At 42.5% G+C, this 23,355-nt stretch overlaps 2 protein-coding genes across 6 annotated transcripts in view; one reads left to right on the forward strand and one right to left on the reverse strand.

Moving 5' to 3' along the window:
- Positions 1–6,697, reverse strand: part of tbc1d22a (TBC1 domain family, member 22a) — a 94,861-nt gene extending 88,164 nt beyond the window's left edge. For all 4 annotated transcript variants that reach the window (XM_076111883.1, XM_076111885.1, XM_076111882.1 and 1 more), the window contains exons 1-5: positions 6,485–6,697; positions 5,955–6,011; positions 3,879–4,062; positions 3,209–3,464; positions 84–266 (exon numbers count right to left, since the gene is read on the reverse strand). In XM_076111883.1, the coding sequence (XP_075967998.1) occupies positions 84–266; positions 3,209–3,464; positions 3,879–4,062; positions 5,955–6,011; positions 6,485–6,546 (742 nt within the window). In that variant the 5' untranslated portion in view covers positions 6,547–6,697. The remainder of the gene's footprint in view (positions 1–83; positions 267–3,208; positions 3,465–3,878; positions 4,063–5,954; positions 6,012–6,484) is intronic.
- A 1,513-nt stretch (positions 6,698–8,210) lies between these two features.
- cerk (ceramide kinase) overlaps positions 8,211–23,355 on the forward strand; it is a 37,652-nt gene continuing 22,507 nt past the window's right edge. Inside the window, exons 1-3 of one of the 2 annotated variants that reach the window (XM_076111363.1) lie at positions 8,211–8,500; positions 20,349–20,483; positions 21,753–21,875. In XM_076111363.1, coding sequence (XP_075967478.1) covers positions 8,350–8,500; positions 20,349–20,483; positions 21,753–21,875 — 409 coding nt within the window. In that variant the 5' untranslated portion in view covers positions 8,211–8,349. The remainder of the gene's footprint in view (positions 8,501–20,348; positions 20,484–21,752; positions 21,876–23,355) is intronic. The other variant, XM_076111362.1, reaches the window with a different exon arrangement.

Consider the following 23,355-nt stretch of genomic DNA (forward strand, 5'->3'; position numbering starts at 1 on the left):
TCAGAGAACAAGAAAGGAGAAAAAAGGACTCGAGCACATGCTGACAGATAAGTGGGGGATCTTTTTGGATGAGTATCTCTTACCCAGATCCGTGTTGGGGCCGGCCAACAACTGTTTGAACTTGTCCAGACGGGAAGCTTCCCTCTCGGTCATGGCCGGGGTGCCGGATGTGTTCTGGTCGGCCATGCGAGCCACCAGCGGGATGACGGGCGGCCGGTGGGGCAGAGACCGCTGTCTGTGGAGTCCTGCGTACTCACTTGCTGCATCTGGTGGGAGGAGGAATAGTTCGAGACAGGGCGAAAGGGTTACACAAACACATTACTGTAGTCTCTGCACACATATTTAGGCTATTCTATGCAATGTTCTTTCGACATAGGTTGTTTTTTTACTTCCATTCACTGAGCCTCCCCTGACGCTGGGTGGAGCCCCCTCTGGGGAGGCCGGTCTCCCGCTTTAGAAAACCTCTGCGCTTGATGAAATGTTAAAGGGGGGGGGGGGGGGGTCATCAAAGTTATTAACATTCATCCCGAAGAGGAGATGAATGCGTGTACACAAATTTCATGGCAGCCCATCAAATAATTATTGAGATATTTCAGGCCGGACCGGAGCGGCGGTTGCACCGGCTGAGCAGACGAGACACCTCGACCCATGACCCATGACCCATGACGCTCGCGTGGCTAAACATTTTGAATTCGCGGACTTCACTCAGAGCACTTGACACCGAAAGGCCCGACATTATCGAGTCCAGCTTCTTCTGAACGGAGCGTTCCCTCGATTCTGTTCAGAGGGCAGTTTTTTGTCCTGCTGTATAAAACTTTGATTAGTGGAGGGAGAAATGTCCACAGCCTACATTAGGCTTCCATTTCAGCAGCAGTAAGGCGACACAGTAACTGCTGTGCACAGCAACTTTCTATGTTAACGCGCTGACTGGTTAGCCAGTTAGCAAAGTGAAGTTGAAGAACTGCATTTTCAGGTTTAGGGAGCAGATGTTTCTCGATCTATGATTGAAATCTGTATTAAAAAAAAAAAAAGTACTCAAGAGCAGGAATATAGCAAAAACGATGAGTCACGCTAAGCTAAGCTAAATTTGGATCCTGTCCAGGTGGTGATGAATGCGGTTATTGTTAGAGGCCTCCAGGAAGGCAGCAGTTGTGGTTACGGCAAAAAAAAAATCCAGATTTAACTGTGAGGGCTTTATAACGGGTAGACAAACACATTAATTCAGTCTGCCGAGTGCCACATGTTCCCCCAGATGTGCTAAAATAGGACAGAGCGAAACATTGGCACCACGCAGGCAGAGTTATGAACAAGCTGGTGTTGTCGGGACTTCATTGTGGAGAGGGATGTTCCTGCTGTCGCACGAGACACTCAGCTAAAGTTCATAAAGATCCCTGAGAGCAGCACTGCCAACATTGCTCAGTGCTGTAGCAAACCGCGACATATAAAACGCGCATCGAGTCGCACTCACACTCCACAGCAATTAAGAAAACTGGAACGCTGCCGGTGGTGATACCCCTTTCAGGTTTTTTACAAGAACAAATGAAAAGCTACAAATCTGTTCTCAACTGCTGTGTGTGTGTGTGTGTGTCGCTTCACTCTCTTATGCGGCACCGGGCGTGCGTGAGTCGGTAATGTTGAAGTATACGGAGGGAGTCTGGGCCTCGCTAATGAAAGCCATGCTGTGTGCCGCTATCTAATTAGAAGGGAGCGAGTGTGTTCGCGCTATTCCTTGCCGTCATCTCTCACACACACACACACACACACACACACACACTAGGAGAAGAGGAAAAAGACTAAGAAGTAGAGCAAAATCTACAAAGAAATGAGACGCAGCAAAACCAGCAGTCAGCCTTACTGGAACTGTGCATATCAAGTTGTTTGCCCAACCTGCCAAGTACATGTATTAAGGTTTTTATATAAGCTTCGGTGTGTTTTGCGACATGCTCGGAGAGGCGCGAACGGCACCGTCTCGCGTCTCCATGCATCCACGTGTCGACGTGGATGCATGCACGCCTGTGTGTCGTCTTCTTTGAGGAGATAAGGGGAATTGCCTGAAGGCAAAACAGGCTTCTTGTGTTATCTGCGTCGAAGGATGGCAGACACCCAGGCCATAGTCAGCCACAAGTTCAGCATGTACGGCGTCTGCTGCTAGTGCTGCTGATGTTGTAATCTAGGAAGCAGCAGTAGAGACATCTCTTCTTTCCTTTCCTAGTACGAGGAAGAGGATAAAACGGTTACACGCGAGGGTACGGTGTTGCTACACAGTGCTGCTGTGCCCCTGTTTTAAGTCAAAGCAACAAAAAAAACACCCGACATATGGAGGAGGTCTTGAACAGTGACATGGGTCCAACAGGAGCCCTGCCACAGAGCAGTTGTTGTGTACTACCGGGGAAACAGAGCCAGACTGAAGAGGAGGAGTTGGAGGGAAAAGTGTCTCTTTCTACTGTCATCTTTATATATTTATTTATAAGATGTATTTATATAAAAGAGGAAGGGGAAGAAATCTGGGATTACGATGAAGAATAGCTTCTCAACAGCACAGGGGTGATGCAATTTACCAGCGATTACGGATATTAAAAAATGAAATATTGAAACAGACTATTAGTATTAGTTAAAGATCAATTAGACTTGTTTCTATGGATATCACTATAATATCCGTACCGTGAGTTCTTTCGGCCACAATAATCATGTAGGGAAAAATGAGACATCTGACAGCACTGCTTGGCTTTTCTTTTGCAGTATCCCTTGCTCCACTTCCTACTACCTTTGAACAACACTCTGAGCGCTATTGTTACGAAGGCTTTTGTATTTGCCCGTTGTGAGGCTGTGTCAACACTGAGCTACGTACACTCTGTGTAAACCACAAGCACGTTCAATCAAAGCACGGCACTGGCAGTCTGTCATTGGCGGAATCTGCCAAATATTTTCCCCCTCATTGCTGCGCTGTTTGGATGCTGAGCGCTTCTGTTGGCACTTGATACGATTTGAATGTGGTGAACCACAACAGTTGTGAAACCACAGTAAATAAATACACAAAAGTCATCACTTAACTCCTTTTTTTAAATGATATTCTATTGATGGCATAGCACTAAAACTTGATATGGTGACATTTCCTTTGTGTTTTCCACATGGGCACTAAAAGTAAAAGCGGTCTAGCTTTTGGTATGCAGGTGGCATGAGCCAGAAAAATTTTTTTTGAGACACTAACCTTTAGGAGACCCAATTGGAGCTTCGCTTTGGGACTTTACAAGGCGGCCTTCGGTGTAAGGGCTGCTCTGGGAGGCGAACGAGACCTCTGGGCTGGTCCCGTCTCTTTCCCCCGCCCTGTCCACCTCGTTTTCTTCCTCGTCCTCCTCTTCGTCGTCCTCTGCCACCTCCTCCTGCGTGTCCTCTCCCCTCTGTTCCAGCTCTGTCGTGTCGTCCTGCCTCTGTCGCTCCTGCTGCTTGCTGTGATTCTCGATGACCTGCTCGGTTGACAGAAAAAAAACAAGGCGTGGCACTGGTGAGCTTCGTGGTTTTGCAACAACTCCGTGAACATACCATAACACATAGCATATGACAAAAAGTGTGCAGCTGGAGCTTGATTATATTCAGGATATTCAGCCAGGATAACATTTGGAAGCATGTTTTTTTTTAATGGAAAATGTCTGAAAAAATGTAAACGCAAAATACATTTTATGTTAAATGGACAATGTAGTTAAACAGGCAGCTAACATTCATGAAAATGCTTTCTAATGGACTGACAAAAAGCCAAGATGAACTATGTTGTGATAGTGGGGGGGGGTAATCTATCCCTAGACCAAGTCTCTGTGGCAGAAAAGAAACGTGTTTTATTAAAAACACTTAAGTATAGAAAACCCCTTCATCTGGCTGTTCACCTTATTGGCCGTCTCCATGACCACCTCGATGTTAAGGTTCTGTGCGGCCATGGCCAGCAACTCGTCGTCGTCGTCCCCGACGTCCCAGGCGTCGCTTGTGATGCTCTCGAACTCCTGGAAGGTGGTAGCCTTCTTGGGCTTGCCTGGCGTGGCCGGAGGAGGCCTGTTGCCTGCTTTAATCAGGCTGGAGGACAGAGACAGGGACAAGGGAACAGGGAAGAGGAGTGAGGATAGGGGGGGGGGGAGAAGGAGACGAGAAGTGAATCATTTTGACACTGACAGGTGGGCAAAGAAATAGAATAAAAAAAAAAAAAAGAGAGGCCCTCAATAATTAATGAATTATTCAACATTCGGCGTGATTCAAAGTCTACAAAATATCCACTTTTTAACGCACCGGCATTGGCTAGAATTACCACTAACAACACAGAAGACACGCATCCAAAGCACTAGAATCAAAAACGGGTCTCACGACTTAAAGAGACCGACTCTGGGTCCTGTTGAAAAGAAACCGAGCCGCTGTCTTTGTGGTGCAAGGACACCGTTTCATTCAGCCGGAACAAGAAACGCAACAGAAAAAAGAGAATTCAATTAAACTCAACCTTTCCTTATCATGCGATGCGGGAAAAGGGAAGGTGGGGAGGAGGGGAGGTTCTCTGATTTCTTACAAAGACAAGCATTACCATAATAAAAGGGAGAGACTTGTCCATATTAGCTTACTTTCATCATAACTTAGAAGAAAAGAGAGAGTCTGAACCTATACACAGACAAAAAAACAAGAAAATTGAATTCAACCCCCTGTGGAAATGTACATGATTAAACATCAGTCAAAGGAAATGAAGGGATTTTTACCAAATAATAGGCTGTTTTTCTATCTTTGCGTGTGTGTGTGTGTGTGTGTGTGTGTAAAATGAGATAGATACAGTATAAAAAGTTAAAGATATTTCCTATGCTGGACTAAATAATGGTTAAATTAAAAAAAAGTTTTGTACAAACTTAACATTTCAAGATTTTACAGTTTTTCAAAGTCGTTTTTTAGCTGTACATTAAACATTTACTGGAAAGGTCCAGGCTTTTTCTTTTAGTTAATGATTTCAATCATAAATGTATTCATTCCCATATTTTTACACACGTAAGACGTGTGTAGGTACCATGTAGTCCTGAAATACTGATACTTCCAACATCCCTTTGAATTGTTAGTTTTTCAAATCATGTAACATAACCCATTTGTACTGGACATGATTACAAACTTTAAAATAAAACTATGTCTTTTGTCCTTTAAGTTGTCAAACCAGCCACCTAACAACTAGATTGTCCGGTCGGTGCACTTCCACGGACACTTGCAGAACAGCACAGGCCATGCAGAGCGGACCAAAGGTTATCAGAATTACACTGCAAGGACCAATGCATGCAGTTTCACACATGTAACCATGTTGTAATGATGTGTAACAGCTGGGTGTCTTTGTCGAATGGCAGAACAAACACTCCCACATTCCTGGGGATGTGGCTAAAAGTACATGTTTTACAGTATGAAGTGTTCTGTCTTCTGAGGGGATCGGTAGCTACCCTTCAAGATGTCTGACTTGTTTTGTTGTCTTCTGCCAAATACTCATCCTCTACTGGTAATGGTGAACTGAAATTAACTCAAACCAGTAGATGAAGTCCTAAAAGTATTGCGTAATCATCCATAAAGTTGGTGCTGCTGATCATCAAGGAAGTGTTTCTCTTAAGTAACGAGAAAGAACCCTTTAGCCTAAAACACATCAGATAAGCTTGTCTGTTTGTCAAAACATGATGTGATGAAAACTGTTCTTCCGTGATTTGGAAATATATATTCCTCCACTGTTTCATGCAGAATGAACACATCACTTCCGCTTTTGAAAGTTATTTTGGAGCAAACGTAGAGGCGAGAATGCCAACTTCAACTCGGGTAGCATGACGTTTAGCAACTGAGGCAAACGGTTAGCATCAGCAAAGAAACTTAAAAACCTGCGGTGAGCAGAAGTCCAGACTAGCACCAAACTACTCCAGTAACATCATAGTGCATTAACCTACAGTGACGAAGTACTTTTAACTTACTTAGCATGGAGGAGCGGGTCGAAAGGTGGATGTTGTGCGCCGTACACATGCTGAATGCTGAGGAAGTGAAGAAGAGAGAATGTAAATGAATGAGCTAATTCAGAACTGGCTGTCAAGCCATGCTAGCTTCTGAATACCAAAAACAATGCCGGTTAATGCTACAATTTTGGGGCTAAGTGACATGAAAACGACCTGCTGCTGTAAACCCATGGCTACTCCGTATTATAAAATGGTTATAATATAATTAGTTAGAACTCTGTGACTGCGGTGTGTGGGTAAATTGCTTAACTGTTAGCCACTGTTAGCAACGTAGCTCTAAGTCAGCTAAAAGCGGAGAGGCGTAACCTGTGATTGAGAGCTAATTTACCACAGACAATGGCACGTTACAGGGGGTGTAACTCGCAAACTTGGTGCAACATCGGAGAACCGTCAGTGAAAGTGAAAGTTCCGTTTGAAGCGCCACAGTGCAGCGTCAGTTCAGTGAGGCTAGCTAGGCTAAGCTAGCCGACAGGAGGGAACACGTCACTCACCTGCCAGGAACCTTCGCTGCGTTTCTTTTCCAGAACTGTTTCTTATTTCCGTCATTCGACATTTTCCCTCTATGGTCCAACCAGTCTCAAACACAAACACGCAAACGCTGTCGTTATCTTTAAAACGTGAAATCTGTGTTTATTTACACCATGTACCCTCCTCCAAAACTCAGAGAGCTGCCATGTTGATACTGCCTAATCGGCAAGCAAACGTTGCTGTGATTGGCTGGAGCGACACTTCCGCTATGTGAGCCAATCACAAGTGAGCTCTGCTGTTAGGTGGCACGGCAAGCTGCCCACGTCATGATCTGTCTTTGCTTTGTTGAATGAAACCACGAGCTGTGTGTCAATCAAAAGAGAGACCATCAGCATCAGGACCAGAGACAGGGAGAGCAAAATGCTTATCATTTACCACTACTATTTCCACAGCAGTTTATAGTATGAGGCGGATGTATTTGTAGTTCAATACGTTTTTTTTATTATGCACCAGTGTTAATTATCTATAAAGTTTATTAGAAGTAATTTCAGCATAGTTCAAATAGCGTGCCTCTCATCATGCCGGGGCAGTGTTATTACAATGTCACATTTATTGGGAATTACGTGAGCCTTTTTACCTACACTATGATTTCAGCTATAGGGGCAAGTATATTCATCTAAGGGCCAGATCCAGCCTGAACATGGAAATGCACTATTAGTAAAAGTTGTACCTGGACAGCACCTCTTATTCTCCTCTTATTACTTTGCCTCACTCTCAACGCAGAAGCCTGTTGTGGAGGTCAAACCCACGCAAACACAGTTTAGTCATCATTTGTGTTAATACTGGTGTTTGCCACGTCACTGTCTGGAGGTTGTGCGAGGTTACGGTAATTATTAAATGCTCAGTCTGCGACAGTGTGGAGGCACCTCAGTGCTCTGATTCATGAACCAGAGGGCTCATGTGTTTACGCAACGCGCTGAAGCAGTGTTTGTTCCACGGGGTTGCAGCAGGCAGGATTTAAGGCGAGAGCTCTCACTCCTTCACGATTTCACGGTACTGGAGACGCCCGTTGGGGTGTCGATGTTAGTGGGAAAGTGGTCAAAGTTGTCATACCTCTGTAAACCTTTTCAGATAAAACATCTAAGATTTAGTTATTTTTCATTGATCTCTAGAAAAAAAACTTAGTTATACACGTAGTTATAAACAGTGGCGTAAGGTGGTTACAAAGGGCCCTAGCACACGTTATGGGGGGCTAGTTCCAGTACAAAGCACACACACACACACACACACACACACACACATATATATATCATTAGGCATTTATATATTTTAACAACAATGTGCTGGAAAGTCAAATAGGCTATTGTGTCGGTAACTGCTGATCAATAAATCAACCCTTACACATCTGTGAGTTGTGTTTAATGAGAAATATCAAAAATACTTAAAGTCTCAATGAAAATGGCAAATATTTGTTGAAATTTGAATTAGCCTACCTAGTTCAGAACTTACATTTTACACTGGATAAATTGTTTAATTGGCATGAACTGTCAAAAATGGGTTAAAATAAAAACAAACAGATTTTAGGCCGGGTTATGTCATTTGTTACTTACTTACTTTACTTATTATGTTATTTCCAATGTATGATTGTTGTAGGACAGCCCAGTGGCCTGTGGGAAGTAAGCCAGTTTCATTTTCACGATAGAGTGAATCATCCCTCTCATACACGATCTTTGTTTTAAATCCCCTCTTGTCCCGGCAGCAGCACGGGGCCAAACACTGACTCAACACGCTTCGGACTCAGAGCAGCGTTCTGTCATGCGGGCCGTACATAGGTAGAGATGAGAATCATCGGGCGACAGCGTCGCTAACGGCGCGTCCGACCGATATCATGGAAGAACAAGCCCGACTACTGTCTTCGATGCTCTTTCACAAGCACAGACAGGTAGAAGTTGCTCTAAACCGCAGTGTCTTAGAGTGGAAGGAAATGGAGAGGCGCAGAAAACGCAGCTCTGGAGTCATCAGCAACAGTGCTGAAACAGGTCAGTCCAACAAGTTGAATGAGTTTGCTTTGTCATAACTGTTTGTAACATAAATAAACAGCCTTTTGGTTCATATCTTTAAAACCTAAGAAGTATATGCCAAACAGCCCCAACTAATCCTGTTGAAATTCAGAGAAATACATATTTAAAGAAAATATGGAAATGAAATATAAACACAAAAGGTCAAAAACATCAAAGGAAGTAACCAATGTTGTTCAGTTTTCATTTAAAGCCGATATATCCCTCCAAGAAATAATTTGGTTTTGGTAACCATGTCATCCATGCAAAAAATTAAAAAAAAAAGTCTGGAGCAGCTGTCTTCCCACTCTCTGCACTCCTTATCAGGATGATGCACATGTTGAGGGAGCAACAGTCGGGTCATGTTGCCACTGTAGATTGGGGGTCTGTAGCCTGACAAGAGCAGGTCACACGCGTGGGTTTTTCAGACAGAGATAATTAGGAGGCTCTTGTTTCTTACAAGCAAACACTAGAAGAGGGTTATTTAACTTGTCCCGCTGAAGGAGTTTGCTCGTGCTCTCTCGTTCGTGAAAGGGGCTTTCTGCCTCGGCTGGCTTTGAGAAAAATCTGCAAAATGTCAGCTTTTTTAGGGCCAAGCTGAAGCCACTCAACCTTTTTGGGGGGCAAAAAAGGAGGCAGAATTGTCTCCAAACAAAGTACGGGGTATTAACTTTACTCAACAGAAACAGTGAGGATTTTCTGCACTACAGCTGTACGGCCATACATATTTATTTACGAACCCTTCAGGCCTTCTTCCAAAGCCACTTGCCAAAATTGTCAGAATATTTGATGAATTGATTGCTGTCGGGATGTAAAGACAATTTAAACAAATATAACAAAAAAACAAATTCTAGAATACATTACTTACTCCAGCTTTAATGTTTACGCACCCATTAACTGCTGTTGCCCAGCTAACAGTGCTAACTGCAACAACAAAAAAATAATAAGAATGAAGGGGAACTACCGCCATATTCAAAATTCATACGTGTTATTCCTATGTTCTTTAATTAACAGTCCAAAAATAGTTAAAGTGAACAGCTCTCTACCAAATCCACAAAAGCAGAGTGCCAAAACTCTAATTTGTGAGTCTAACTGCTCACAAAGTGCTGCTCCATTGACTATGAATTGGGAGAGATGTTGTCGATGACTTTCCATCTTTTGCATCAGACAACTTTCACTTAATCCAGACGTCCTCATAACCTCCTGAGGCTAATGTTTGTTCATCTAGATGAGTTCCCCGGTCTGCAATTACTGTACCATATCGAGTGGAGTTATTACAGCTGGCACTGCACACTTCAGTTTAAACCTGGCCATTGACCTTCCTGAAAGTGGTATCAAGCGCCCTATAATAACCTGCCATAAAGACTTCCATTTATTGAGTCAATGTTCAACGCGGCTTCACCAAAATCTCCCCCAGCGATCGCTGCGACGAGAGCGGCCCTGTTTACCCTGGAGTTAGGAATCAAGCAAGGAGACATTGCAGGTGATAAATATCCAGTAAGTCCAACATCAAACAGAGCCACACTCTTTATGAGGAAATCAATGACTGACTGCTTAAGCAAGCTGAAGTGGCTGATTATGTTTATCTTTTTATACATGTACTCTTTGAGTGGAGTGTGGCTATCGTTAGAAGTCAGTGCGGTCGGGTTAATCAGTACGGGGGTGACCGTCTTTGCACCGACCCAAGGAAGGAAACCCTCCACGTGTTTCACATGTTGTTGACATGCGTCCATGGGCCGCACGAGCGCTCCACGCTTCGCTCTTTGTACAGTTCTCTCTCTCTCTGTTTATTTGAAGCTGTAAATTTGTGCAGCTGTCGTAGACTGATTGGTGGAATGTCCTTGAGATGACTTGTTCTAGTTTGCAGGGTTGTTAGTTTCTAGACGCCAGACCCTTACGGGCACGGTCGCAGGTTCAGTGCCCATGACAGCAGAAATAATGCAAATGAATGAGTAATTAAGGAGCAGGACGGATTATTTTTCTTTGTCACGTACAACATCATTTTCCAGTGTAGTTTACTTAAAATGGAATAATGAGGCGACAAAACAAACAGGGGTATAAGGGGAAATGCAACAGATAGAAGGTGACATATTAGTTGGGACACATTTAACATTTTCTATCAAATAACATTTAGAAGTCAAGAAAAATCTGTGAACCGCAGCTCTGAGAAGACAGAAAAATGCCAGCTGATAGCAGAAATTCATGCAGCGTGACTCAAATTTGACAGGTGACTCGTATTTTTCCATTTTTCTTCCCAAAATTTCTCTTTCCCCCCCGAACATCAAACTGACACACGAGTGCCATGAATGGCAAGAGTAACTGATATGAGCGGTAAACACCACTCTGGTCCTGGTGCTCTGGTTTACACAACATTAGCGGATGTTACCTCTCCACATTGAAGTGGATTCGGGTCGAATCACGAGCGTCAGTCAGTCAGTCAGATGTGCCGAGTAGAGAACAAGACAAGGGTTTTTCCGAGCCAGGAATGTTTTGTTCACACACAGATACACACAGACAGAATCCAATCACTGAGATGGCATGGCCTCTGAGCCTAGAGTAAATCCTACGTCCACATAATCCCCGAGTCACTCCTCTTATACAATGCATGCTCCCATCTTGGAAGAAAAATCTTCACTAAATCATGGCATATTCTTTGGAGAGCATCTCCCTTTTCCTCCAAGTCACTATGCTTTGCGAGTAGTACTTCCTCAGGCCCTCTAAGCCTGGATATCTCTCGTGGCCAGGTTTTTATTTTAGATATTTGCTTTCCCATATGGCAGAGCTGGATGCTGATCCAAAGTGTTACAGTCAGGGATTCACTTATAGCCATACAGGAAGTATTGGAAATCAGACTGAAATAGGGTATCAGAATCACAGAATTTCCTCTGTAACAAAATCCCTTTGCAAAATCCACAAATAACAAGTAAAGAAGCAAAACAAAGCTGCATGATGTTGTGCATCAGTTACTCGTGGAGCTACAGTGAGTCTCAAAAGTTTTGAAGGAAAGAAGGAAAAAGAAGACTCGAGCCATGCTAGCAGCGCTGTGTCTTCTGTGAGCAACTTAAGTGAACGGTTTGACCTTTCGACGGCACCAGCTGAAAAGCCAGAAGATCAACAAAATCATTAAGCTTCATCCTCTGGGGACCACGACTGTCTGTACCAAATTGCATGGAAATCCAGTCAACAGCTCCTGAGGTATCTGACGAAAAGGACAAACAACTTCAACCTCGCGGAGGCACTGGAGGAAAAGTCAGAGCATCACCGAAGTCTTTAGGCTTCGTCCTCTGGGGAACATGAATGTGTGTAGTACATTTTATGGCAATTTATGGAATATTTGCTAATAATGCAGATACGATATTTCAGTCTGAACCAAAGGGCTGGACAAACGCACCGACATTGCCGTCCCATGAGCCATGCTGAAAATCCAAACGCAGCTCAAAATAATGACTTGTGTTGACCGCTACTTTTGGCACATGTAGTGATCTAGCGGTACTATTGCACCCCCTTATTGACTGTTATACCTTCCACCATTGCTGTGCTTTCTTCCTTCTCCATCTGTTTGCCTATATAGCCTTGACTTAACAAACCCATTGTGCCCGGGAGGAATCCACGTGTCTTGTTTGACAGCTCACTGCCATGTGTACCCAGGCAAAGCTGCGCTTTGTAATCTAAAGCGGGTGCTCAATGCACAGCCCTGTCTGTACGTTGTGAGACGGCAGCAGAGGGAGAGAGAGGTACCGAGGAATAAACAGTGCCAGAAAACAACAGCTGGAGATCGGGTAAACCGCATTACTTTTCTTTACTGCTTTACTGGCAGCCATACAAGCCCTTTCATTACATTGATTGTATTTATATACCTGCGGCTTGGGTCTGTAGGAGCAAAGAGTCTCTAAAGGTAATTACACAAAGAATCAATGACCTGGAAGACGATGTGTTGGTGCGGTTGAGTGACGGGAGTCCTATCCTCCACCTTGTTTGATATGAACTCATATTTCTTTAGGAGAATGCAGTAAAACACTTGCATACATCTGCAGATAATATCCAGCACGGGGCCAAAAGAATGCTTAAATGTTAGGTTGCATCACCAGACAACATTATCAGTCTCACGCCCTCAGTTAAATCCCTCTCTTGCGCCCGTGTTGCATGCCACTTGGAAATGCAATATGTGCAAGCAAAACAGGAATGATATGGAAACTACATGAACAGTGCGGGGACACCTACAAGCGCAAGCATTTCCTTAAGCTCGCGCTGGCACATTGTCGGTGCCAAAACCTCCGTAACAATAAAGGGATTACACACTGATCCACTGTGTAAAGGGAGGGGTGCCCGAGAACAACAGCAGAATATGAATATGAATATGATGACAGCTTGTTGTTGTTGTTGTCGGGGGACAAAAAGAAGGTGAGGCCAGACTCTGTGCTGTCACAGACATCACATACACAAAATCTCTTGTTAACACACACACACACACGCATGAAAGCATCGGATGTATCGAGTTAAGATCAAATCCTGCAAGATCATCCCCAAATATATCGTACACGTCCTCATTTTGGGCCGATGAGAGAATGTCTGGGCACTGTCTAGGAAACTGACTTTTGTTTTAGTGCGATGCCACACAGTTTGTGGGTAGCAGGATTGTGATGTATCCACAGATGTACCACGGCAGGCCCAGGTACTTGTTGATCCACCACAAAAGTACAAAGCAGTCTCTTAATGTTTGCAGCAATTTAGTCTGAACTTCAGCTATACTGCTATACTCGGTTAAGGTCGCTCATCAGTTGTGACAGGGGAAAGATACTAACCTGCCGCCACAGAGACCGAGCAACGGTGCTTTCTGCCTGAACCCATAAAGGCCCGGTGGCACCAGCATTTTAAAAGGGCAAAAGTTATTTCAACGGAATTGCCCGCGATCGAAGAGCTGCATTTAACTGACCCCCTAAGCTCCATTACATTAACTGAAAGATCCTCTTTGTTCCATCGTTATAGGATGCAATCGTTCCCAAGACCAGTGGCTCTAAATCCTATTGAGTACCGCTGGATTTTTACCCTTCAGGTAGTTAAAGGGCCACTTCACTGATTTTAAACCTTATGCCTTCTCTTATGTTCTTCTTTTAAAATGATATGCTTAAGCAAACCACTAAGGTTGCTCTATCACCTGAACGGAAACTACAGGTTGCTTGCATTATCAAATATAGCTAGAATAATGGAATGGAGTATTCTTTTTTTCTTGTGATTTACTGTAACTTTACCGTGGGATTAATAAATCCTTGGTTAAACTGGTCACATATGCCACCCGTGATTAACCCCTTGTTTAAAGAGTCACGAGACAAAAAGCCAGGGAGCCACTGATGCACGCAACCACGTGAAATACAAATTCACAGATCTAGTCTAGAAGATCTGCAAACTGGTCCTGGCCCTTTAACAGATTACAACAGTGCAGGTGTTAATCCATCTCATGTGGTTGGAATGGAAACCAGTAGCACCCCGTGCCCTGAGGACTTGGATGTTTCTGGCTCGCTGGAAAAAAAAAGGCACGAACAATGCCAGAGTTGGGGATTACATTCACACTCTGGGCAAAGCAACACACTGCCATTGCCAGAATTTGAGGTCCATTTCCTGTCTTGCACATTGGTAGCCTATAGTTGCACATGCCAGGGTTATTCTCCATGCTGCCTCTTGTTCTCATCGGATCCCATGTGATTGTGCCTTTGAACTTGTCCTTATTTCCATGGCCGTCAACTTGAACCTCTCACGTGGGGAACCTGAAACTTCACATGTTGTTTGACGTTGCTGCTGTTGTTGACATTTTGGGAAATACAATTATTTGATTTCTGGAAACAGGGGAACAGCAAAACCTGGTTCTGTCCAAAACCTACTAGCACTGCTAAAGCTCAATAACATAACACTTCCTTTTGTTTGTTTAATCTCTGTGAAATCTAAAAGTTAAATACTTTCATATAGCAGGACCATTTCTTGGCCAGGTGCACTTCCTGGTTGGTGGATTGTTTTGTTTTGGAAAAGGGCAAGGCTGTCTGTTTTCCTCTGTTTCCAGTCTTTATGCTAAGCTAAGCTAACCAGCGCCATACATTTTTACCATACAGACAATCGGTTTTAACTCTCTGCAAGTGCAAGAAAGCAAATAATTGTATTTTGCAAAATGTTGAATATCCCTTTATAGTGATGTATTGTTATTATCTGCAGGTAATCAGCTTAAATCCTCCAGTTAAATTCAAGTCGATATTAATTTAATAATTATTGGGCCTAAGCAGTAGTAACCAGTGGTGTATAGTAACGAAGTAGAAATACTTCATTACTGTACTTAAGTCGTTTTTTTGGATATCTGTACTTTACTTTACTATTTATATTTCTGTTGACTTTTACTTTTACTTCACTACATTTTGCAAAGAAAACTGATACTTTTACTGCGATACATTTCCCCTGAAACCTTCGTTACTCGCTACAAAATCAAAATCTATCTTTAGAAACAAAATGAATCATGAGACCAACGTCGGGGACTGTGGTGGAACACAGACTGCAAGCAAGCAGGTTTGGTGAATCAGTGGTCCTAGCTTGCAAGTTAAATCATTGGTTAATCACGTTAATGCGCAAAACAAGTGCTCTCAAAGCCGCGGTGTTTAGATTCCCAGTGATGCCCAGGATGCTACATGCTATAGCTAGCGAGCGACAACACACACAGGACGGGTGGGATGAGGAGAGGTGGATGGGTCAAACAAACACTGGTGTTTCCTCCAGGAGGCCGCAGTTTGTGCCGTGTGTGAAACGAGAAGCCAATGTTGATTTATTTGTGACGTGACTTCCGTACTTAAGCAACGCCACTTCCGTAGATATTTTAACGCAAACCACGATCTTTTCCTAAACCTAACTAAGTAGTTTCATCGCCTAAACCTTAGTTGTTTCCTGTGAAGATGGAAGTTTATTTTGAAAAGACAGTATGCATGTAACAAGCGAAAACTGACTCATGTTGCTGGACTTTTGCAGGAAAAACGCACGAAAAGTGAGGAGTAACTTTTCGTAAGATATCAATAAAACGGGGATGAATTTATATCATTGTATAAAGAGAGTGACATGAGAAGATCAATCTCATGTCTGTAAGTTAAATCAGCTATAATCACTCTTTTAAAGTGATTAGTGACTCGTCTAAAACATTTAAAAAAGGAATAACTTCAATAGAATCATTCTATACAATGTAGCTTCTTTACATTCTATTAGAATGTAAAGAAGCTACAATGTAGTAGAATTGTCTTTTGAAGATGAACAGGACATTTTTCAGTTTCAAGTAATGACTGGGTTGTTACTTTCGGTGCTGCTTTAGTATCGATCATGTTTTGATATTTGAGTCATTTTGTGGATGATCAGATGGAGTTATGATGGTAGCAGTCGCCCAATTGCAGATTCAGCTTGAGCAAAACCTTTGCTATTGTGTTCAAATCAGGCCCATAGGAGTTCACAAGGTCCTTTCTCAAAACACTGACCTGATGCATCAAGTGGATATTTTTTGCTGAACACAATATTATGCATTTGCCCTCTACATCCTCTAGTCGGAATGAGCATACTTATAAACGCACTGTTACAACTCCTTCATAGTGTCATATTGCTTTTCGGAGAATTATGATGATAAGTTCATAGTAGATGCAAAAGTATACTTATGTACAATATATTATGTTGAACATTGTTGCTCCTGGATGGATCACAGCCAACCCAATTATTTTCAACACAGCTCCATGTCCTTGGTCATGGTGCCACAGCACTTAAAAGAAGAAACTTCATAATTCTCATAATTCTGACCCTTTGCTTTTTTATTAACAGCATTTACTTGTACTTTTACTTTCAATACTTAAGTACATTTAATATCAGAAAATTACTTTTGATACTTAAGTACAATAAATATCAGTTACTTTAAAACTTTTACTCAAGTAGTATTCTAATAGGTGACTTTTACTTTTACTGGAGTAATTTTCCAGTAAGGTATCTTTACTTTTACTCAAGTATGGCTTTTGGGTACTTTATACACCACTGGTAGTAACTACTTTGTTTTGGCCACGCTTCAGTTGGAATCATACCCATGCATCTTGTAAATGATGTACAGCCTACTCCTTCATAATCAATACTTTTTGCAAGTCAGGCGATGAAGTGTTTTCTTTGTTTTCATGACCCACATAGTTAAAACTCTGGCTTTATATGAAAACATTGATATCAATATCACCTGGCAGCCTCTAGTGTTTACTGCCCTGCTTGTGACACGATCTCTTGTGGTTTGTCTCTTTGAGATGTTAGGGCTCGTCCTCTTGCACTTCATTGTCACATCCGGGGCTTTTTTTTCTTTTTCCGGAGTAACTGATAGCTGAAGCACCGGCTTGGTTGCCACAACTTTTCTTCACAGGTATCACCTCAGCTTTGCAGCAACAAAACACACATTTGAATACTTTCTTCCAAGTGCAGAGCAAGTTCCAGACGTTAGAAAAAATAAACCCCGAGTCCCTGAAAAGGGACTTTTCCTTTTTGCAAGTAGCGGACCCCTTCGGCTCAAAGTAACACACTGAGCCCTGTCGTATGAATAGGCAGCACACACTGGCTGACTGCCGGTGCTGAGAGTCTTTGCAAGCACAAAGAAAAGTATGTCAAAGCAGAGCAGAGAGGCTCTGCCTTGTATGGCCGAGGGCTTAGCATTTAGCTTAGAGACCGCACTGAGCTAAAGAAGTAGAGGAATTTGTGTGTCTTCTGTGTGCCTGTAGTGATGGGATTATTGTGTACTTGAGCGTGTTTATGCCTCCTGTGAGTGTGTGTGTGTGTGTGTGTGTGTGGCAGGGTTATTGGAGCAGTGTTGGAATGTGGGAATGTCAAGAGTTTGTTTCCAGTTCCTTCCCTAACACAGTTCATTGATATTGTTGGCTTTGTGCTCGTTTTCTGGGGGTTCATTTGACCAAGTCGTTCTAAAGAGCGGCCTGGCTAGCGATGGAGAGAAACACCGCTTGTACTGACTCAGTGAATAATGTCGGCTTTTTGCCTTTGACAGAAGTTGATTTGCCCACCAGGCTAACACAGAGAAAAGATTTCATACATTTTTCATTTTTTTCAGGTTTGACCGTAAGCCATGGAGCTTCAGATAACAAACATGTAAATGTGTAAGACACAAGATAAGATATTCTAATGTATTCCAATGAATGTTTTTGGCATAAATCAGATACAAGCGTGGTGTTCGGATATGAAACAAAGAGCCAATGCAAGATTTTGTGTTGAATTATCTCAAGTCTAATGCAGTTTGTTGTAATCTTGGGTTCTTTCCCACTCTACGGTATCTGTGACTCAACGTGCAACAGTTTACCAAAGAGGATATGCTTTTGCTCATCTGCGTACGCTTGCATGACTGTTAGAACATCATCCTAAATACACTTAATACGTCTATTTTTCTCAAGACATACATGTTGCACAACAGAAAAAGTAGATTTATGTATTTCGGCTATCTCCCTGCGACGCTTTTACGTTCCACATAATGATGCAAGTGTTCAGAATGTCGGCTTAAATCAACAGCTCAAAAATGATCTTCCTCAATGATCTGTTTGTGTAACACACTCCCTGAAGACTCATTTCAAACATCCCTGGGTGTCAGTGGGACAGACTGATCTAAATAGACTGTAGCCCAAATCTCATTGTCAATAATGAGCCATCGTAGGCCGACACCTTCTTGCCAGAAAACATTTTTGAAATGTCACATTAGGGAAAGCACAAGTGTACATAATTAAACTAATAGCGGCTGCGTTCCATTTAGCCTTCAGCTGCAGGGCTCTTGATACCGTGCACCGGTGGATCACTGTTCCACTGTCATGCTTCCTGGGGCACCTCAATAGAACCGTCACAATTAATGTTTTTAGTTGGCTTTTCTTAATATGACAAACCAGAACACCTGCTGTGAGAAAATAGTACCCAAGGGAAAGCTTTAAAGCAAGCTTATGTATCTTTTTTTTCTGACCAGCAGCCACAAAGTGGGAATTAATGGTAAATGCTAAAACATGTTTCGAAAATGGATGGAATGTGTTAGTCAGTAACTTTCAGTAATCCATAATATATGTTAACGCAACACCCAACAATCCCTTCGGCAGAGCACTATACGTGCCATATTTGGAATACCTCCTCGTTCTTTTTATTCTTTTTTTTCCAAAATAAAGCTATTACACACATGGCCATAACTCTTCCTATTTGTCAAAGTGTGAATATCGATGGCTATAAAGTTATTCATGCCTGCATGGCGCATCATCTTTATTTGAGAAAGAAATGAAATCCTATTCCCTCAGAGTCCCGGGAGAGAAATAATATGTCGTGCCTCCCTGCCATCCATTTTCACCATATCGGCTGAATACATTCGTAGGAGAGACTGTGAGGCCTGTATGTGATGCAGTTGAAGAGGTCAGTTAAACTCATTGAAAGTAATATTGCCCTTTTCCTTGCACAAAAGTGCACTTTTGAATTTGTTTTCCGTGAGTAGCGTCGCCATTTTTTGTGCTTGAATGCTCACAATTTCTGAGTTAAAATATAGAAATGGTTCCCAAGGGAAATCATATATGTTATTATTGTGAGATGTAGAGTAAAACAGCATTGAGTTGCCCCTTCCTATGTCATGATTTCTTTGCTTTTATTTGGATTTCCCCTGGCCACTCTGTTTCATACTCAGACCAGCTTGTCTACACTTACCAGTATGGATGCGAAAGGAAACCATTTCCCAGTAACTCCCTTTTATTTTCCCAATCTCTGCCTTTCAAACACAGTAATTTAATACCCATTAAATCCTTTGATGTGACTTAGCAGCCCTTTAAGGCAACTGACCCAACCTAATCTCTTCACTGCCAAGGAGGTACCAGATCACACCATACTCGACTAATTCTGTAAACCATTCAAACACAGCCAAAGTCTTTCATCCCACATAATTTTCAAACTAGCAGACTGAAGCCCGTTCCCCCCGGGGGGGGGAGGAAAAAAGAACAAGAAGATTCAGTTCCTTCCCAAACACACAGCAGCTCTCTTGGGATATGGCTGTTACTCCTTTTGTGAAATAAATGGTAAGCCATTCTAAGGTCATAAGATATGGATGAAGCTGCCTTCATTTTAAAGGGGGAACCTAGACTTACTTAAACCTTCATTTCCTTACTTGTTAGCAAACATTTGCCTGTTTACACATGCACATTTGCATTCATTTGATGAATGTTAACCCAATATTCACTCTACTTTTAGCTCTGTTTTTGACCTCCACCAACTCCCGAGGGAAATGCCCGGCTCTTAAGCTGCTAAATGTTCAACTTCATCAGCTGGTTGCTAACATTGCCTGTGTGCCATGTGGTGCTGGGCAGGAAGCGTGTAGCGGGTTTGCATGGGAGCTTCTTCCCTGAAACAGCTGCCGGCTACATCTGGAAATGAGGCTGATGAGTTCGACGACACTGAGCAGAAACAATAAACAGTAGAAGTTATGGGCCGTAAAAGCAAAACAATGATCTGGAATGAATGAGGGGAACTACTGAGTTGGGTGATACTTCTTTGTGGCGTTGTCTCTATAAGTGACCCCTTTGGTCATGTGATCCATTGCAAATTGATAAAAATATTGATTATTGCAGTTTTAATGATCTTCACAAAAATGATGAATGATGTTTGGGCAATATGTCAAATAGTCACTTCCACAATTGCTTTGGTTTGTCAAAAATGTGTGTATATACATCAGAGAATGTATTACACAGACTAACCGTTCCATCAGAAGAGCATCATGCACCGGTTATTGTTGTGTAATGCAGTTGAGTAAAACATGCATTTATTCATGTCTCTCCAGCACACAGCCATGCTGTTCAGGTGTGTGAAATAGTGGCTGTCCTCGACACCAAGGATGATCAAGACAACGCAGAGACCAGGAGGAGTCAGAAAAAGGCAAAGCAGCACTCCCAGCTGTACCCGCATGCATTCACAGGTATCAAACCTACACTCATAATCACACTCTAAAGGGACATTCCACTGATTTTACACGTCAACGTCAATTTGCTGGTCACGGTGAGTACGCTACTCAGCCTCTGAAAACGGTTGTATGATTTCTTTATTGTGGCTCTGGAGGACTCAGTTGCATTATAGGAAGTGTAGGATCCAGTGCTTTTAGATAGATGGCTTAGATAGGATATCTAAGCCATTTTCAATCTGTCTCTCACAAGTGCAACACTTAGTAGCTGAGCTGCTGCTCTAAGAAATAGATAGTGTCTTTTGTTCCCTCCAACAAAGTTGCCTGAAGCCAGTTTTTGATCCCTGTCACTTTCATTTCACTATAGCAGGTCAATGCCACATCGCAGTTACATTTTGAGTAAGTGTGCCAAAAGCCAGTCGTCAGCTCCACCAATCACAAGTGATCTGACACGGGAAATAAGCCCGTCGACAGCTCCACAGTCTGAAAGTAATGCATTAACAAGAGAGTCCCTCGCAGCTTAGCCGACTGGGTCTAAGATGGCAGCATGCCAGTGACTTCTGGGCTAATGCTTAATTTTGAGCCATTAGATTATATCCAAACAAGATCGGATTTACATTATTTATCGCAGCCAAATGTTAAAAATTACCTCGCTAATGTGAGCTTTTACTGGCGTTAGAGTGTGTCGAGTCTGACACGACTGCATTCCCACGATCCGTGGAAACTTGGCTTCAAAGACACGTCCCGTCAGTTCCATCCTGATTATGTAACTTATTAAAAGGATGATTCTTTACACGCACTCCTAAACGTCTCTCTGTGCTTTACCCCACCGCGAGCACGAGGTCGGAAGAACTTGCCTGAAAAGTTAACTTCCCTATCTGATGAAAATAATGCTTAGTGTGATCATTTGACTTTGAAGTGCTTAGTGAGTGAATCGGCTGTCAAAGTGCTTAGCGAGTGATTTTTTTTTCTTCTTCTTCTTCTTCTTTTGCTCCTTAACGTAAATATTTCAGTAATGTTCAGAGCAGGATATTATATGACTCTTCTATTTCTCTGACTATCAGCAGAGACCAGTTTTACATAACTCTCATATGCACTCATTTCTTCCTCATGCACACATCTGATTGGCTTCAAGGATAAAGCCAGGGTTCATTCTCAGTCTCAGGCCATGTCTGCAACTTAGCAAAGCCAGCTGGTAATGAACACACTAACATTTTTACCTATGACAAATATAAACAATCATAATACAGCAAGCGCTCTGTTCCTTCTGTTCTTGCTCCTCTACAGTTTCCTACGTTAGAAGAACGAGGCGGCACCAGTGGCGGTGTAGTGATGTCACCTTCCACTCTGCCAGCGAGGGCCTCTGCGCGCGGTGGATCCAAGTTATCAATGAGCAACTGTCATTACTCGGTATGTACTGTTTAATGATGTTCCCTGACAGATGTAGGAATGTACTTTGAACTCACTCAGAGCTTCTCAATGTTATCAGAATCATTTTATGGACAATGCACCATAAAAGTTTCACGTATTAGGAATCTGGCTTAGTAAGCACTAGGATAAATGCAGAGTACTAGATTTAAAGGGACAGTGTTTAGGATTTAGGCGAATTTATTAGCAGATATTGAATGTAATATTAGTTTTTATTCGTGGATAATCACCTGAAACTAAGAAACGTTATGTTTCCGTACACTTAGAATGAGCCGTTTGTGTCACATAGGGAGCGGGTCTTCTTCATGGATTCCGTCATGTTGGCCTGCCATGTTTCTACAGTAGCCTGGAATGGACAAACCAAACAAAAGCAAAAACCTTTTTACATTACAGCCACCGTAGTTCTCCCACACACTTGGAAATGGAAGGCGGAGCAGAGAGCTATTCAGTTTGTTGCAACTAGATGCCACTAAAATCCTACACACTGCTCCTTTAAGTTTGTCAGGTTAAAAGCTGTTTCTCAAGAGTTTGATGCAAAAATGTCCAGTGGGAATTATTTGTATTGCCGTGTTCCATTTTCATCACAAAAATACCCCATATTTAGTGCTCATGTCCACTCCACACGACAAAAACCTATCCAGGCAGAGTCTGTCTGTTTGGCTACACAATACATAAACTAATCGGACCCCAAATTTGATTCTAATGCTATAGCTGTCTTGACTAGCCCTGTTCCTTAACCACAATATAACATATCTTGTGTTTCTCGTGCAATGTCGGGTGTTGAAAAAAATGTATAAGACGTTACCCCAGTGTGGCAGCGAGCTACCTGGAGCTATAGCTGGAGGTATGGCATAACTTGGAACAGTTATTTATACGTTGATGACCCGCAGGGGTTTGCAAACATTTATAAGAACCCACAAATCCAGTTTTCATGAATTTCCGTGCCATATTTTTGAAAATCCGTGCTTGGTGCGAAACGGCTTTAAGATTGGACTGTAAGATTTTGTGCCGCACAGTTTATTCTGCATGGAGAGAGCGGGTGTTCTGTGAGGACCAGGCTTTTTTTTATCTCTCAAGCTATTTCAATAGCTGTCAGCAATGGCCACAGGGGATATGGAATACAATCTTTTTTTCTGAGTGGTTTATGGACTACTTCATCGCGACACCACCATACAGTACGTAACATAAGTCACTGTAACGCCCAAGGAAAACCCCTGAAACCCTGAGATTCTCTAAAGGATGCTTTTATTGTGAGGTATATCGATAGTGTTTGAGGCAAACAAAAGGGAAAGGACGGAAATAATTTTCCAGATTAATATCACAAAGACCAAGAAACTGTATATTCAGCTTATATTTACGTTTTGGACCAAACGGTAGATCATTAAAGCATTCCAGACTGGACATATTGCTAAATGAGCTCTTCTGCTCCTTAACCAGACTGTAAGTAAAGTGTGCATTATTG

Source organism: Anarhichas minor, unplaced genomic scaffold, assembly GCF_050575085.1.
Source record: "Anarhichas minor isolate MPS153535 unplaced genomic scaffold, ASM5057508v1 ptg000045l, whole genome shotgun sequence".
Classification (NCBI taxonomy): Eukaryota; Metazoa; Chordata; class Actinopteri; order Perciformes; family Anarhichadidae; genus Anarhichas; species Anarhichas minor.